General features: G+C 42.0%; 1 protein-coding gene across 5 annotated transcripts in view; it reads right to left on the reverse strand.

Moving 5' to 3' along the window:
- The window catches only part of FMNL2 (formin like 2), a 274,074-nt gene that overhangs the window by 87,539 nt on the left and 171,471 nt on the right, over positions 1-15,064 (reverse strand). For all 5 annotated transcript variants that reach the window (XM_081142879.1, XM_081142875.1, XM_081142878.1 and 2 more), the window contains exons 3-4: positions 8,784-8,864; positions 4,025-4,101 (exon numbers count right to left, since the gene is read on the reverse strand). In XM_081142879.1, coding sequence (XP_080999005.1) covers positions 4,025-4,101; positions 8,784-8,864 — 158 coding nt within the window. The remainder of the gene's footprint in view (positions 1-4,024; positions 4,102-8,783; positions 8,865-15,064) is intronic.

Raw genomic sequence — 15,064 nt, forward strand, 5'->3', positions numbered from 1 at the left:
TGCTTTCTACTAACAAGACATTAAAGATATTTATAAACATGTAAATTAATGCCACTCCTGTTACCGATTTTTTTGCTTTGGAAAATAGTTATTTTTATGTAATATGTTATTTGTGCTATACTATGTTTCTTATTTTATATCTATGTATTTACAGTTATCAAATATTTAATAAATACTAAATTTTATTAAAGAAGCATATTTAAAATGTATCCATTTAAATTTCCAAGACAGTAAATATTAATAGATAAAATCCACAAAAATAAAAGCTTATTGGGGTTCAAAATAATTTAAGAGAGTAAAGGAGTCCTAAAATAAAAAATTTGAGAACTCTTGGTTTTATAACAGGCTTTGGACATATCTAGGTTTGAATCTTAGTGCTTCTAAATGGTATGGACTTGAGCAAGATACTGAATAGCTGACTTGGCTTTCATCTGTAAAATGGAGGTTCAGAGGTAAAAGGCAACAGTAAAAAGGCTTTGTAAGAAATAAATAATACATTTAACGTGCCCTAATACAATGCTTAATACATGACAGAATGATTATGATCTTGAGAATTTCCAAAAAGCGCCATCTGAGAAGGAATGAATGGTGGGCTAGCCTGACGTACACACTCGCCATTCATGTTTTATCTCTTAAAACCAGCCTCAGGTATTCTCTGCCCGCTCCCCCTTTGGTCTGGCCCAGCACCCTCTGTTTCACAGAAACGCCTAAGTCCAGGCGGGAAGGTGTCCGGGAGCAGTTCGAGTCCTCCCCCTTCCCGCCAACCTGCGCACTTGCATGTCCCTCCCACCACCTCGTTCTCTCCACTCTCCCAACGCGATAAAGTGAAATGAGCGTCTTTCAGAATTTCTACATAGTCAGGATGAAAATTAATTTTCTATCATAATAGTGAGTTTTACTACAATGAATTACCTGCAAGGAGAGGGAGCCTACACCTTTGTTCCAGGGAATAAAGCACGTGTATCTATCCAGCTCACCACTACCCCTGCCACTTGAATCTTATCACCCTGACATCCCAAACAGCACGACCTATGCCTACTCACACGGCCCGGCCAATGTGTTCTAACATCACTTGGCTCCTTTCAAGGGTATTCCAAGTCATTTCATGAGCTTGGATAAGTCATAATCCAATTCTTCTCTATTACTGTAATTCCTAAGAGTAAGTAAATGTGATTATTTCTAGTCCAATTCTTATTTCAATTTGGCTCAAAGAAAATTAATTTTCTTTCTCAGAAGATTGTTCCATTTATGGAGTTTTAGGTTAATATTGAAACTGAGAACAAACCCTTTGCTTGGAAAGTTATAGCTTGGAATGTTATCTCAGCAAAGCCCTAGACTTTAACCTTGAAATGCAAGTATGCACCAAGAATAATTTTTTCAGTATGAGTAGACTTTAAATGTAATTCTTTCTTTTAATTTCTGGTAGGCAACAATCTCCTGGGTGTCAGCGTCATTTTAAATAGAGAAGGCAACATTCTCTGCATGGAATTCCTTAGGGATATATTACATAATATTGTTGAAATATTATTAGATACAATATTACCTTCAACAAGTGTAACAAAAAACAACAGCTATCATATAGTGAGTAATTGCTATGTATTACACCCTATATTAGATCTTTTATGAATTATTTCATTTAATCCTTACAACATTCCCATGGACTATTACTATCTTCATTTTATAGATAAGAAGTTAACTTAGATCATATGGTAAGTGCAGAGAATTTACATGAACTTATCTAAAGTCAAATAACAAACAAAGGCGCATAACAAAAACCTGAACCAAGATCACTCCGTAAGGCAAATGGACGCCCATTACCTTTCTATTATGGTACCTTAAAGAGTACAATAAAATCTATGGGCCCCTTATTTAGCGCCTTGCATTCCAAGAATTCCTCATTGTGTTGATTACTTTCACATTACTGAGTCACTTTTCAGAAAATTTCCCCGCCAAATTAGTCCAAGCCAGTTAGTTTTCACAATCAAGGGTCCAGTTCTGGTTTGGGTTTTCAGGACAGCCAAGGTAGGTCAAACTCCTGGTGTGTGGTTGTGTTCCATGTAAGGGTAGGCCAGTAACTGGTTGTAGACAGACAATGCTCCTCCACGCATTTTTCTCCTTCAGAGCCAAACCTCTCCGAGTGCCCCACACAGGTGGTACACACAGAACACTTCAGCTGGAGAAGATGAGAGCAATGTAAGCCTCTTTCAACACGCCTAGAGTATCCTGAACAACAAACCCCTCCAATTGCTTGCAGATTTGCACTGGCGTCAACCCAACCGGGGCTCTACTATTCAGCCAACTATGCACTGGAAATGATCACCTTGCGTTGGTATTTGATGGTCAATTTCACATTATTCCAGCAATGCTTGAAGAAATGCTTTTTGACAATCTGTAGAAATCCTGGCTGCAGATCAATCCAACACTTTTAGTCAAGACGTGGTGCAAACAGTATAGGGTCGGACCTTCCAAAATGGAATCTAGCTCCTGATGCACAAATATTGCAAAGTATGTAAATTTCCTAAGCTTGGATGCCCAACTATATTAAATTACCACCGTTTTCACCCCCAACAGACAAGCCTCACTGCTTTGATCCCAGAACCCTGATTATCTTATTTCCTTTCAGGAAAGAGCTGCCGGATTAGGCAACATAAGAAAAAACAACAATAGCATTTTGAACCAAAGCACCTGGCTCCACAGCTGTAGACTTTGTGGGATTCACTCACCTTCTCTGGTCCTTAATTCTTTTAATCTGTAAAGTGACAGACTAGGTAATCCTTAATTTCTCTTCCAGTTCTAAATCATGATTCAACGATCCACTGTTCTATAACCCATTTCCTGGGATAAAGGTGATTTTCAACTTTAGGTTAGAATTGGTTCATTTTTTCAATACTTCATTCTCAAGGTGACAAATGTGCAAAGTGATCCTTTAGGAAATGAACATTCTTACCCAGGCTCCCCCTGGGTTGATTTCAACCTTGCATTTCTGCAATTTAAAAAAGGTTATTCTAAAATAACTGTGAAAGTTAATCATTTGAGAATGGCTTCCAGCAAACAGTCTAAAGCAGAAGTAAACTGTTATTTATGTAATATATTTATTTTACAGAATACTCTGTAAAACTATAAAATAATATATATATAAAACTTCATGTCCAAAAGACCTAGCAAAGAATGCCAAAGGGGAAAATTCTAAAAGATCTAAAGTCTATATAGTCTTCTCATCGTAAAACTCAAATATTCAAAACCCAGAGGGTTAAATAACTTGCTGGGTATAAACAGAAACTGTAGAAAGAACTCAGGCTACAGGATACCTGATATCATTCTGCCTTGGAGACAAACCTCCTTATTTTAAGGCACTGTACAATTATGCCATCCCAGGAATACGTGAGAATGTCATAAAGTTGTACTTGCTTGAGGCAAAGCAACCGTGTTGTTGCATGAAAACTCAGAAACGCTTAGCACAGAGATTCCTCAAATTTTATTTTCTAGAGTGGATTTACATTTCATGGTCCTGAAATTCTGAGATGTAGGAAGAAGAGACTCGGAACAAAGTCTCTAAGTGAAATGAGGTATATCAGGTGACATCACTCTAGGCTTTTGTCCCCTTCTGGCCAGAAAGGCCGGGCAATTGAGGAACGGAGAATGGAGCAATTTCAAGTAACCAGCTCAGAGAACTCCCATAAAGGCTCAAAGGTCTTCCAGGATCTCTGTCTACATTACTGGTTAGGACTTCCTAATTTGCCAAAGGATTATTGTGCACACAAGAAGCCAGCACTCACTACTGCACCGAAGCAAAGAATTTTAGAATGGTTATAAATCTATCGAATCAAGGACTGCCTGCTGGGCTTCTACCAATTCTTGTACAGGGAGCAATTCATACCAACACAGGTCCCACCCACCTAAACCTCAGTCTCCTAGCTTATAACAAAAAGTAAGGAAGCTTAACTCTTTAGATATGATACAGTCACTGTGTAAAGTGTCCAAAAGCCTTGGAGCTAAAATGTTAAACGTTAAATGTTAAACTTACCCAATATGGTTGGTTCTTAACGAAATTTCCAGTTCTCTTAGCACTTGTGTGGACTCTTGAACACGCCGTCTGAATTTCTACAATTCAAGAACACATATTCTCACAAAACATATTTTAGCAACTGCTAAAACTAGCTCACCTGTAGTAAGTTTAACACAATATGAAAATAGCTCTGCTGCCGAAGTGAGCTTCTCTCACATTTCTTTTTGTAAAGCACACATTTTCTTATCATGAAAATGAGCTGAGGCAAAAGGATTGGGAAAAATTACTTATTTCATGTACTAAGTGTCTTTGAGTAAGTAGATTACTTTCCCTCTACCCCAAAATATGACAATATTCACCAACATACCTATGTGTCAGGGTCCCTGAGACCACCCTAGTTTCAATGATTCACTAGGACTCAGCATACAGTTGTCCATATGGCTAGGATTTATTACAGAATAAAGGTACAATCAGCAAAGGGAAATGATACTTGGGGTGAAGCTGGAGGAAACCAGACACAAGCTTCCAAGAGTCTTCTCCCAGAAGGGTCACAATGACAGTATTTGTGAAATATTGTCTACCGGGGAAGCTCATTAGAGACTCAGTGCCCAGGGTTTTCACTGGGGGCTGGGTCACTTAGGCAAGCTCTGCCTAGAGCACGTACCAGAAGTCCAGACTCCCAGGAGGAAAACAGGCATTCGGCATAAACCATACAGTTGGCAGAAACAGTTTGGGCACTGTGAGTCATTCTTATCAGGGAATGGAGGGAACTATCCTGAAATTCAAGTTCCCAGTTGACAACCAGGAGCCAACCTTGCAAGCAGGTCTTCCTAAGGTTAACAGTCTCAGGCCCGCTATGTTAATTCTTTCCTGCATGACCTAGCATTTCCCGAAAATAAGCATTCACAGTTACCTCTGCCCACCAGCCCCCACTGGGAAGGCCCCTCCTCTGGAGCACCTCCCTTCTGCTTCTGGAACATTCCTCCTCATTCCTGTGCCCGTAAAACCCCACTGGTCCTTCTGGAACTCCCTCATGTCCTTCTTCTCCAATGAACCTCCTCTGACAGTAAATGTCTTCATCCCTATCCTCTCGACTCTACACAGCCTCCAAGGATTCCCTGGGTTGCCTTGTGCATCAGTTCTTTGGAACACAATTTCCTGCAGAAACGTTTATTTACAGTAACTAAAGTCTTAGGCCACTCTGGAAGGACATCTGACGTGCAATGCCTCTAAGAAGAGTTCTACGCTTTCTCTCCTATAGGTCCAAGGCACCTGCAGGTCACACTGTTCTCAGGAAAAGGCTTGGAATTCTAGCTCAGGGTGTGAGAAGCATGTCTCTGCTGCCATAACTGCAGGGTGAACAGGGTCATCCAGCTCCAAAGACAAAGGCGTGCAAGGACAGGAAGCCAGGGAGAAAGTGTGGCAGGGGGGTTCCAGGCTGGGGCGTGGGGAGAGCCAGGCCATGCCACAGGTGGAACCTGGTGCCCTGCTCAGGATGGGCGGCTCCTGTCGCTCTCTTCTCTTCTCTTCTGAAGGCTTTTTGCTTCTCCAACTGCTTCTCACCAGAGCCCTCAAGAAGCAAATAGTCTCCCAGATTCCCCCTGGTTGCTGTTCCTAAAGCACCCCAAAAACTTTCTCAGGTTTCTAGAATTTAGGGACAATGGGATATGGGAAATAAAAGCATCCTCAATGCATTGAAAAAAAGCAGCGCACTCCCCTCTTTTATCAAGAAAGGCCTAAGAAATGGCAGAGTCAGCTACAGTTCCGGCTGGTTCCCCGAGGCCTTCGCCGGTTCCCAACTCTGCCTCGTGCTTTTTTGGGGCCAGGTCTTGCCTTCCAGACATCGTCAGCCACAAGGGCACCCAGCAAAGCACCGAGGACATATGAGAGTATAAAAGGGGATCTGCAGAAGGACTAAGAGGCGTATATCAAAACAAAACTCTATGAGATAATGGGAACGACAGGAACAGATACCATTTACTAGTCACTCACTATGGGAAACACTACACTTTGGCAACTACATGATACCTGAGGTAAAACTAAGCTGACCTGGCCCTTGTACTGTACTCTCTTGGGAACTGTTTGAGTTTTAGCAGAACTCTGGGCTACTTCTCTAAACACAAAACCAGTGAGTGCTAACACTCTGCACTACTACGATGGATGCCAACTGCTTTAAAAGAGAAACCGGGTGCTTGTGGGGACCAGCTAAAAGGAGCCAGGTCCCATCCATTAGCAGTCTCCACCCTTGTCCTGGCCCTCTCCCTAAGACGAAGACCCGGGGACCGGCCCACGGAGGCAGCTGAGCCCTAGAGACTTAGACAACAGATTTCACCACCACCGAGGACCAGGCTCCCTTCTTCATGGTCTGTGGCCTTTTCCATGCCAGGCATGAGCAATCCCTCCACCTGCAAAGCACAGACTGAGAACTGCCTGGTATTAAATGAGGAAGCTGATTTGGAGAGTTCTGGTCACAGAGATATCTAATTTAGGCTCTTCCTTCCCTACCCTGGAGGGTTTAGAACTACTTAGAAGAAAATCGAAGTAGAATACACTTATATTTTTTTTAGAAGACAGCAAATGAAGTATCCTGCGTTCCAGATGAACAAAAGCTTAATGAATGAAGTACCCAAGGACTCCTGACACAGTTAAGGGAAGCCTGCTCAGCCTAGACTGTCTGGCTAAAATTGAAAGCCCTGATTTGAAATCTTTTCTTTCCCCCTCCCATTATAGCTGAGAATCTTAAACCCATATTAACTGCAAGCCATGCCTTATTCCAAACAAAATCTCCTTTCCCCCCAGGCTTGAAGCAGGACAGTTACATTGAGTGGAACAGATCATTTGCTCCTGCCAGCTCCCGACGAAATCGGCCAAGCAGAGCTGGTGGATCCAACATCCATCTTATTTCCGTCTGCACCAAATGACTGATGGTAAAAGCTGAGGCACAGACCAAACAAGGCCATTCAGGTGAATACAGGGTCCAGGGCAGAGACCAAAGGTCAGCCAAATGGACATCTTTTGTCTTGGGCCTCTTTACTGTTATTCGCAAGGGAGTAAAAACACTTTCTGAACAGCTTATTCATTGTTTTTTGTCTTATATTCTTTGCCTCAACCCAGGAATAGTTGTTCCAAAGGAGAGCTGGGCCTGTGCCAGAAGGAAGCCACCTCTCTGCTCCAAGCATCTTCCTCCCTGTGGGGTTTGGGGCTGGAGTCTAAGAAGTTCTCTAGGAGTTCACATATTTCCATCTTTCTTTTCAGAATCTCACAAATGTTGCAGTAATTGTATAGGGATGGAACACACTCTGCGTGAGGGAAGCTCTCGGTCTTGTGGACAGACATCGGCATTTCTGCACCGCTCAGCTGGGGGCCAGTGTGCCTAATGCTGGGGCCTGAGCCATGTAGCCTGAAGGCGCATAAGTCTGGGGGTTCCTAAAAAGTATTTCTAAAACAGTCTTGCTGCCCCTGTGCAAAGAAAGAGCCCAGAACACCACCTGGGGTCTTCTGCTTATGCTCTGTGTGTATGGGTGTGCCTCCACTTAACCCTCTCTAATGGGATGAAATTGAGGCTGCTACATCCTGGGGGGAGGAGATGAACAAAAATGAAACAAAGAACTAAGCAGCTGTCTCATTTAGGAGGCCTGACAGAAGCTCTTTAAAAAACAAACATGTGTGCGCCATATTTGGGAGGGGGTGGGTGCTGTGAGGCTTTGACAGGTACATGCTCAGAAGACCAGGCTGTGTCGTTCAAGTCCATATGGCGTCTAGCCGACAGCAAGGGTCTACAGTCCGTTTTCATCCTCATGTCGAGATTTGATTTCCACTTGCCTGCATGTTAACATGAACTTCCAAAAGGACATAATAGCTGTTTTCCTTTGCTTGACTTTCTTTTTTTGGAAAGGAGGTGGTGGTGAGTGAAAGCAGAAAATAAAGAGAAAGGACGTTTTTTGTTTTGTTTTTTTTAAATACAAGAGCCCTGGAAACAGTGGCTAACCAGGAAAAGTGTCCTTTCTTCTCTCCTGAGTCACACACGGAAACAGCAGAGGGAATTCAGCTCCATGTATTTTCGCTGCAGCCCTGAAAGCAGGAGCTGTGGTAGGTCAACTGAAAAAACAAGCGCGCTCTAGAGAAGAACCCTTTACTCATCTTGAGCAGGGACGGCTCTGCCCTGAGACATCCCAGGCCCGCCCCAGGCCCACAGGGCTGTGCCAGGCTGCATGCTCGACCACGAGGATCAGTGTAAACCAATTGTGTGGCTGCACAAAGCAGGGCTTGTTTGTAAGAGGAGAGAGTCAGTGGAGAATGGAACCAGCTATTCTCTCCTTACCTTCTTGGGGCCAGGGGCAGGGTTGGGGCGGGGAAGCTGCTAAAAGCATCAACACAGGATGTGAGAGTCCAGCTGGGATGACAAAGCCCAGTGATTTTTCAAGGTCTCTGGAAATGCACCCAGACATGAAAGACAAATCCGCCCGTTGCTGGGCCTGCTCTCCTGGGGGCCCCCACACCCCTGCACTGGACTCACTGCCTGTGTAATTGGACATGGCAGTGACTCAATAACCATCAGAGGTGCGGGACTCCCATCTCAGGAAAGTACTTTTAAACACATCCTCACGAGAGAAGGACGGCTTCTTTCTTTGTCTTCTCACCTTCATCTCCAGAGGTTGTTTTCCTGGAGGCCCTGGCACAGGCTACGATGCAGAGGAAGGAAGGTCTCCTCCAACACAGAGGATTCTGCTCGCTCATGGGGAAGTGGTAACAGAAAGTGGAAATAAACCCCGCTTACCTTCCTGGTTACGGCTGGATCCAGGTAGCCTTTGAGCTTCTGAATGTATGTATGTGGAGGATTCTTCACCTGGAATCGTTCCTGCAGGTAGCATAAAAATAAAGTAAAAAGCATGGCATGTATGAAGGCATGGCAATCAGCAATGTACAAACAGATTAATACTGCTGGTCCAGGGCCGAAAGGCACCCGCAGAATGAACGTGGCCCTGAAAATAATCATGTTCTAATGGTGCTATCATCCTCCCTGCATGGGAGGAAACCGAGGCTCAGAGAAACTCGGCCTTTCCCTAAGATAACGCGGCTGTGGGTGGTACAAATGGGCCTGAACCCACGTCTGCCGCACTCCAGAGCCTACACTGCCTTCTCTGCAGGGCTCTGCAGCCTCCATTCTAGGAGTAATGTTCTGCCCGCCCTGTAAGCAGGTCCTTCCGGCAGGTCTTCAGTCTATTGCATATTCTTTTGAACGTCTTCAATGTTAGCAAATCTTTCTCTTTTGAATATTAATTCTTTTGGGGGGAAAACAAACATCTGACTCAAACTCAATAAAATGGACCTGTTTCAAAAATGAATAATAAGTATTGCTAAGTGACTGGAGTGAGAGTGTGTGTGTATCTGTGTGTTCGCATACCCAGGCGTGTGATCGCTAACAGGCCCCTAAGGGCAGTTCCAAACTAAAAGACCCAAAAATAGTTTAAGCAAAAGCACCATCACTGAAATATGCATTATCTGTATATGAATGATATTTGTATATAGATCTGATGTAGGGCTCAAGAATATGCATTCCAACAAGTTTTATGCTGATGCTGTGGGTGGAGGGACCACACTTTGAGAAACTCATGCCCATGTGTATCAGATTTTATAGACTATAAAGTCCAAAGCAGCATAATAAGCTGTAGTAAAAAACTGGGTAAAACCCAAATGCCCACAAACTATAAAGTGGATAAGTACTTGTACTATGTTCATACAATGGTCTATTACAAAGAGCACGAATAAACTACACTGCATCTACTGCATGCTCCCACATAGATGGGTCTTACAAACCTGGTGTTGAGACAAAAAGAACATGTGATTTCATTTATACAGGTTTACACAAAACAGGTAAAATTAAGCTTTAATGGTTAGGGACACATACATACATGGTCTTATTTACGTCCGTGTCCATGTGAGAGGGAGAGAGTAAGGGGGAGGAGGGAGGGAAGGGGGAGGGAGGGAAATGACTAGCATTAAAAATGATAGTTGGAGGCCTGAGGTGGGGGAAGGGAAATACAAAGAATTCCTTGAGAAGTCAGCAATGTTCTATTTCCTGACCCAAGCAGTAGTTACATGGGCGCTGGCTTTATCTTACTTGTTACGCTGTTCTAGGTTTCGCAGCCTTTCTGGACATATGCTATACTTCACATACACACAAAAATGTTTAAATTATATATCAGCTCTAGAAAGGAAAAACAGAGATTCATCATGAAATCAGGACAACTCTTATCAGGTTCTCCTCTATGTACACCCCAAAAGATGTTGTTTCTAGAAATTCTTTTAAACCTGATTATTGCTTATGCCACAATGGGATGTTTTGGTATTTCCCAACACTGACACTGGCCAGCATGTTCAAGCACTTGTTTATCCCCATGTGAATTATATTTCTCCCACACAGGGAACCACAACACTCTTCCTGGTTCACTCTAATCTTGCTCGCTTAAGATTTAGAAATGCTAAAGATCATCTGACTACTACCAAAAAAATAATCTTATTAGTGAAAGTATATATATTTTATATATTTTATTATGCCTTAAAATAGAGAGAAGTGACTTATAGCGGCTTATCAATATCTCCTCCCCTTTATTTAAAAAATGATTAGGGTGAATTTTATGGTATATAAACTATATGTCAACAAAGCTGTTAACATAAAAAGATCAGAGTATTCTTCTTAATTATTTCCCCAAATTTTCTATCATAAGAGATATCTCTAGTGTCATCACTGTGTCTGTATAAAGTCCTTTTTATTAATTTAAAATCACCATCACTTCGCTAAGGGATCTGAGAGAATCCAACTATCCTGACTTTTCAGCAACAGTTCAGCTGAAGGCTAAATAATCACAAAAAGAAAGCTCTGATCAGAAAAGTGGACTAGTTACTATTTCCAACCTTGTGTATAATAACAGCTGATGCCAGAGATATATTAGGATAAAATAAAACTTATGCTTTTTAACAATACACTCCAATTATCCAGATTGTTATAAATCCTATGACCTGTGACAATGCAGAACTGTGCTCCCTCTGCTATAGCAACCAATTACTTCTAACTATAAGGCCCCTAACACATGAACCTCGAGGAATTTTAACTCTGGCTAATGCAGTATTTGCTTGAGGACCTGAAATTTGAATCTGTGGAGAGTTGCTGAGAGATTTCTAATGTTTGTCCTTTTAGGCAAAGTCTTCACACTGGAAGAGCCATATTTATTCCTTTAAAATGACAAATTCTGGTTGAGCAGTGCATAAAACATTGGCATTTGCTCAGTTAGTGAATCCCATTTTTGACAGTCAATAAATACAGCTTTCTCCATTTCCTACTTAAGACCGGGAAAGGTTTTCTCTAAAATACAGGGATGGGCAAAAGGTTTATAGTTATAATACAAATAAATGCAATAATTAATAAAACATAATACAAGAATAAATGGTATTTCACGTACTCACAACTGTGAACCTACTTTTGCCCGCCCCTGTATATTCTTTTACTGGTCCTGCAAATATTTCCTTGTAATTATTCCCCTGAAATTATGGACAAGGTGTAAATTTAATATACTCATACTTTTTCAAATGTGTTTATTATAGCATTTGCTGCTATGTTTTAGGCAAATTTTTCACTTGTGTGAGTGACTTACTAATGTATTTCCCAGAAACAGAAAAAGAAGAATTCTGATGCTTTAAAACACAGTAGGTCGACATTACAGCTACTTCTCAAAAACTCAGCCTGCATCCAGGGACTCAAATAAAACTGTTATGGCAGAAGAATACAAAGCCCCAATCATTTTCCTGAAACTTAAGGTTGTTTCTCGAATCTCAAAAGGAACTACTGTTTGAGTTATAAATCCAGCACCTGTCCCACCAAACCTTTTCTTTCTGTCCTTCGATATGGCCATTTGGATAAACGAAATATTTGGGGGAATACACTGGAGAATGGCAGCACCTTGACAAAACATTTTTATTTTGAAGGACTTTGGATATATTATTGACATCATATTTATTTAAACCAGTATTTTTTCTCTAAATATTAGAATTTTAGATTTTGAATTGAAACCCCAAACTGGCTTGGCTGGCAGTTTTCCATCACCTGCACTTACAGATCTGTTTCATCTCCCACATGCTATTCTTTCAATAACTAGCTACCTACTAGTTCAACATCACTGATAATGGGTAGCTTAATTAAATTAAGTCCTCAACCTGAGTTACATTATATAGAAATATATTCTTAGAGATAAAAAATATTCTTTAATCATGGTGATTTGTCAATATGGATCTATTAGCATCTGAAAGAGCTTTTAAAATACAAATTTCTAATTTTTCGGGTACATATCCAGAAGATGGGTTGCTGGGTCATATGGTAGCTCTATTCGTAATTTTTTGAGGAGCCTCCATACCGTTTTCCGCAGTGGCTGTACCCGTTTACGTTCCCTCCAGCAGTGAGTGAGGGCTCCTTTTTCTCCACCCCCTCTCCGATACCTGTTATTACCAGTCCTGATGTCAACAGCCACTCTGACAGGTGTGAGGTGGTATCCGTGTGATCTGGATCTGAATTTCCCTAACAGCTAGTGAAGCTGAGCATCTTCTCATGTATCTGTTGGCCATTTGTGTTCTCATTTGCAAAGATACGTGCACCCCTATGCTCACTGCAGCACTACTCACAGTGGCCAAGACACGGAAACAACTGAAGTGTCCTTCACCCGGTGACCGGATGAAGACGTGGCACACGTGCACAATGGAACGCCGCTCAGCCACGAGGAAGGGGGAAAGCACGGCCGGGCCCTGAGACGGTCATGCTAAGCAAAATACGTAAGGCAGAGGACGTTAGGAACCATATCATCTCACTAGTAAGTGGACTAGGGAACTGAAAGCAACAAATGAACAAACAAGAAAAACAAACAGGAACTCAGACACGGACAATAGTAAGGTGGGCAGCAGGCAGATCGGGGTGCGGGGAGCAAAGGGTGAAGGGGGTCAAACGCACGGTGCTGAAAGAAGATACGGCTTTGGGTGGTGGGCATACAAGGCGATATACTGAATATAGATCAGAATGGTACACTCGAAAACCTATTTAATCTTATTAACCGATGTCACCCCAATGAATATAATTTAAAATATATAAAAATAAATAAAAAACAAATTTCTTTCAAAGTGTATAATCAACACAGCATCGCCGCCACCCTGGCCTCTTGGCATTTACTCTGTGTGATCAAACTTTCTTGATGAAATGTTTCTGGAGAAGAAATAAAAATTGCTCTGGGGTTTTTAATCATTCCCCATAAGCCTCCACCAAAAAGGGCCCCAAGTCATTCCTTCACATCCAGGTAAAGACCACAGATGGCACTGAGAGGAGCATGCAAGGAGGGAGGGTGACGACAAGCCTTAAAATCAGGATCTTCGTTAAGCTTCTGTGTCGCCTGAAAATATCTTACTTTGAGTGTTAGAAATTCAATTTCTCTGGTAATAATCAGAAAATGTCTTCTCACTGCTGAAAGTGGCTTCATTTATGCAATCCCAGGAATACAATTACCGTTTCATCTGGGGCGGCACTTTTGTTTCTTGAAGGTTAACTTATCTTTTAATAACCCATCTGACCATATTCTTTAGACCTCTGACCCCGCTCAAGCCTCCCCAGGTGTAAAGCTGAGATTAATTCCACTGTATAGATGGAGGAACTGAGGCTCAGAAATTAAATGACTGCCTCAAATCTCACTCACACACAGGCAGCACAGATCAAGAATTCAGACTCAGGCTTCCTGAGCCTCTGATCCTTGCTCTTTTTACCACACTGACATAACTGTGCTCACATTGCTTTTGATAAAAGTTTTTAAAGGGGTGGAAATATGTTTTCTTCTTTGAGTCCCCGTATGTATAATATTTGGCACACAGTCTTTAATAATGTTCAAAGAGTTAAACTTCTTTTAAATGTCATCTACAAGTCACTTCTCTCATAAATTAAGGGTAAGTTTTTAAAGTTTAAAAGTACACAAAGAGATTGTAAACACTGTACGGAGCATACAGCCAGTGCTCGAAGTAAGCGAGCCAAACTAATGTCACAGCGAAAGAACATCTGCTGATAAGTCTGTGTTGTATCTCTAATGGCTCTGAAACTGCCTAGTGTCCCTCATTATTACACATTGCTCATTAGCTCAATCTGCTCAGGCTCGCGCAGGTCTCCCCTCCCCGCCGGCCAGCAGGAAGGCCAGGCAGCTACACACAGGCTGGCCTTCAGATAAGCAAAGGACGAAGCACTTACCAGACTCCACTTAATGACTAAGGTTCAAGTCTACCACGGCCCAAAATGGAAACCCAGGCCATCCTCTTTTTTTAAATATGTTTTTATTGATTTTAGAGAGCGAGGAAGGGCGAGGGAAAGAGAGAAGTATCGATGAGAAACATGGATCGGCTGTGGCCTGTACACACCCTACTGGAGATCAAGCCCACAACCCGGACTTGGGTCCTGGCATCCCATGGGTCAGTGCACAGCAGGATGCCCAACAGCAGCCACACCAGCTAGAGCCCCAGGCCATTAAAGGAACTAACTGAAGGGGCTGTGACAAGAGTGTACTAAGTTAATTAGGCAAAGTCACAGTAAATGAAATTAATCATCAGCAATGCTACAACATGGCCTGTTCTATTAGACAAAGACAGGCAGCCTTAGGTTCTTTCCAACCAGCTGAACCATGTCTTTGGGGCCTCCCTCCCTCCATGCTCCCCCTTCTCCACCTAAATCTAATAAAGTTTGTCACTGGAAGCCTTTCTGCATAAAGGATTGGAATTGGACACTCCACTCATCTAGCAAAACATTTCTAATCCTTTGCATTTTCTCTACCCATGTGTATAATTATATGAGAAATTACTTAATTGAGGTTAATTTGATGTTAGCTGGACTTACACCAAGTATGTTATAAGCATTTCCGCTCTATAAATTGTATTTGGATAAGCAGCTCTTGAATCAAATAGATTTTCCCTTAAATTTGCCTTATATCTCAATATTCTTAGGTTTAAGGGAGAAATTACAGAGAGACATCTGAAAATACGGAAGTC

The sequence above is a fragment of the Miniopterus schreibersii genome (assembly GCF_964146895.1).
Source record: "Miniopterus schreibersii genome assembly, chromosome: 7".
Taxonomy (NCBI): domain Eukaryota; kingdom Metazoa; phylum Chordata; class Mammalia; order Chiroptera; family Miniopteridae; genus Miniopterus; species Miniopterus schreibersii.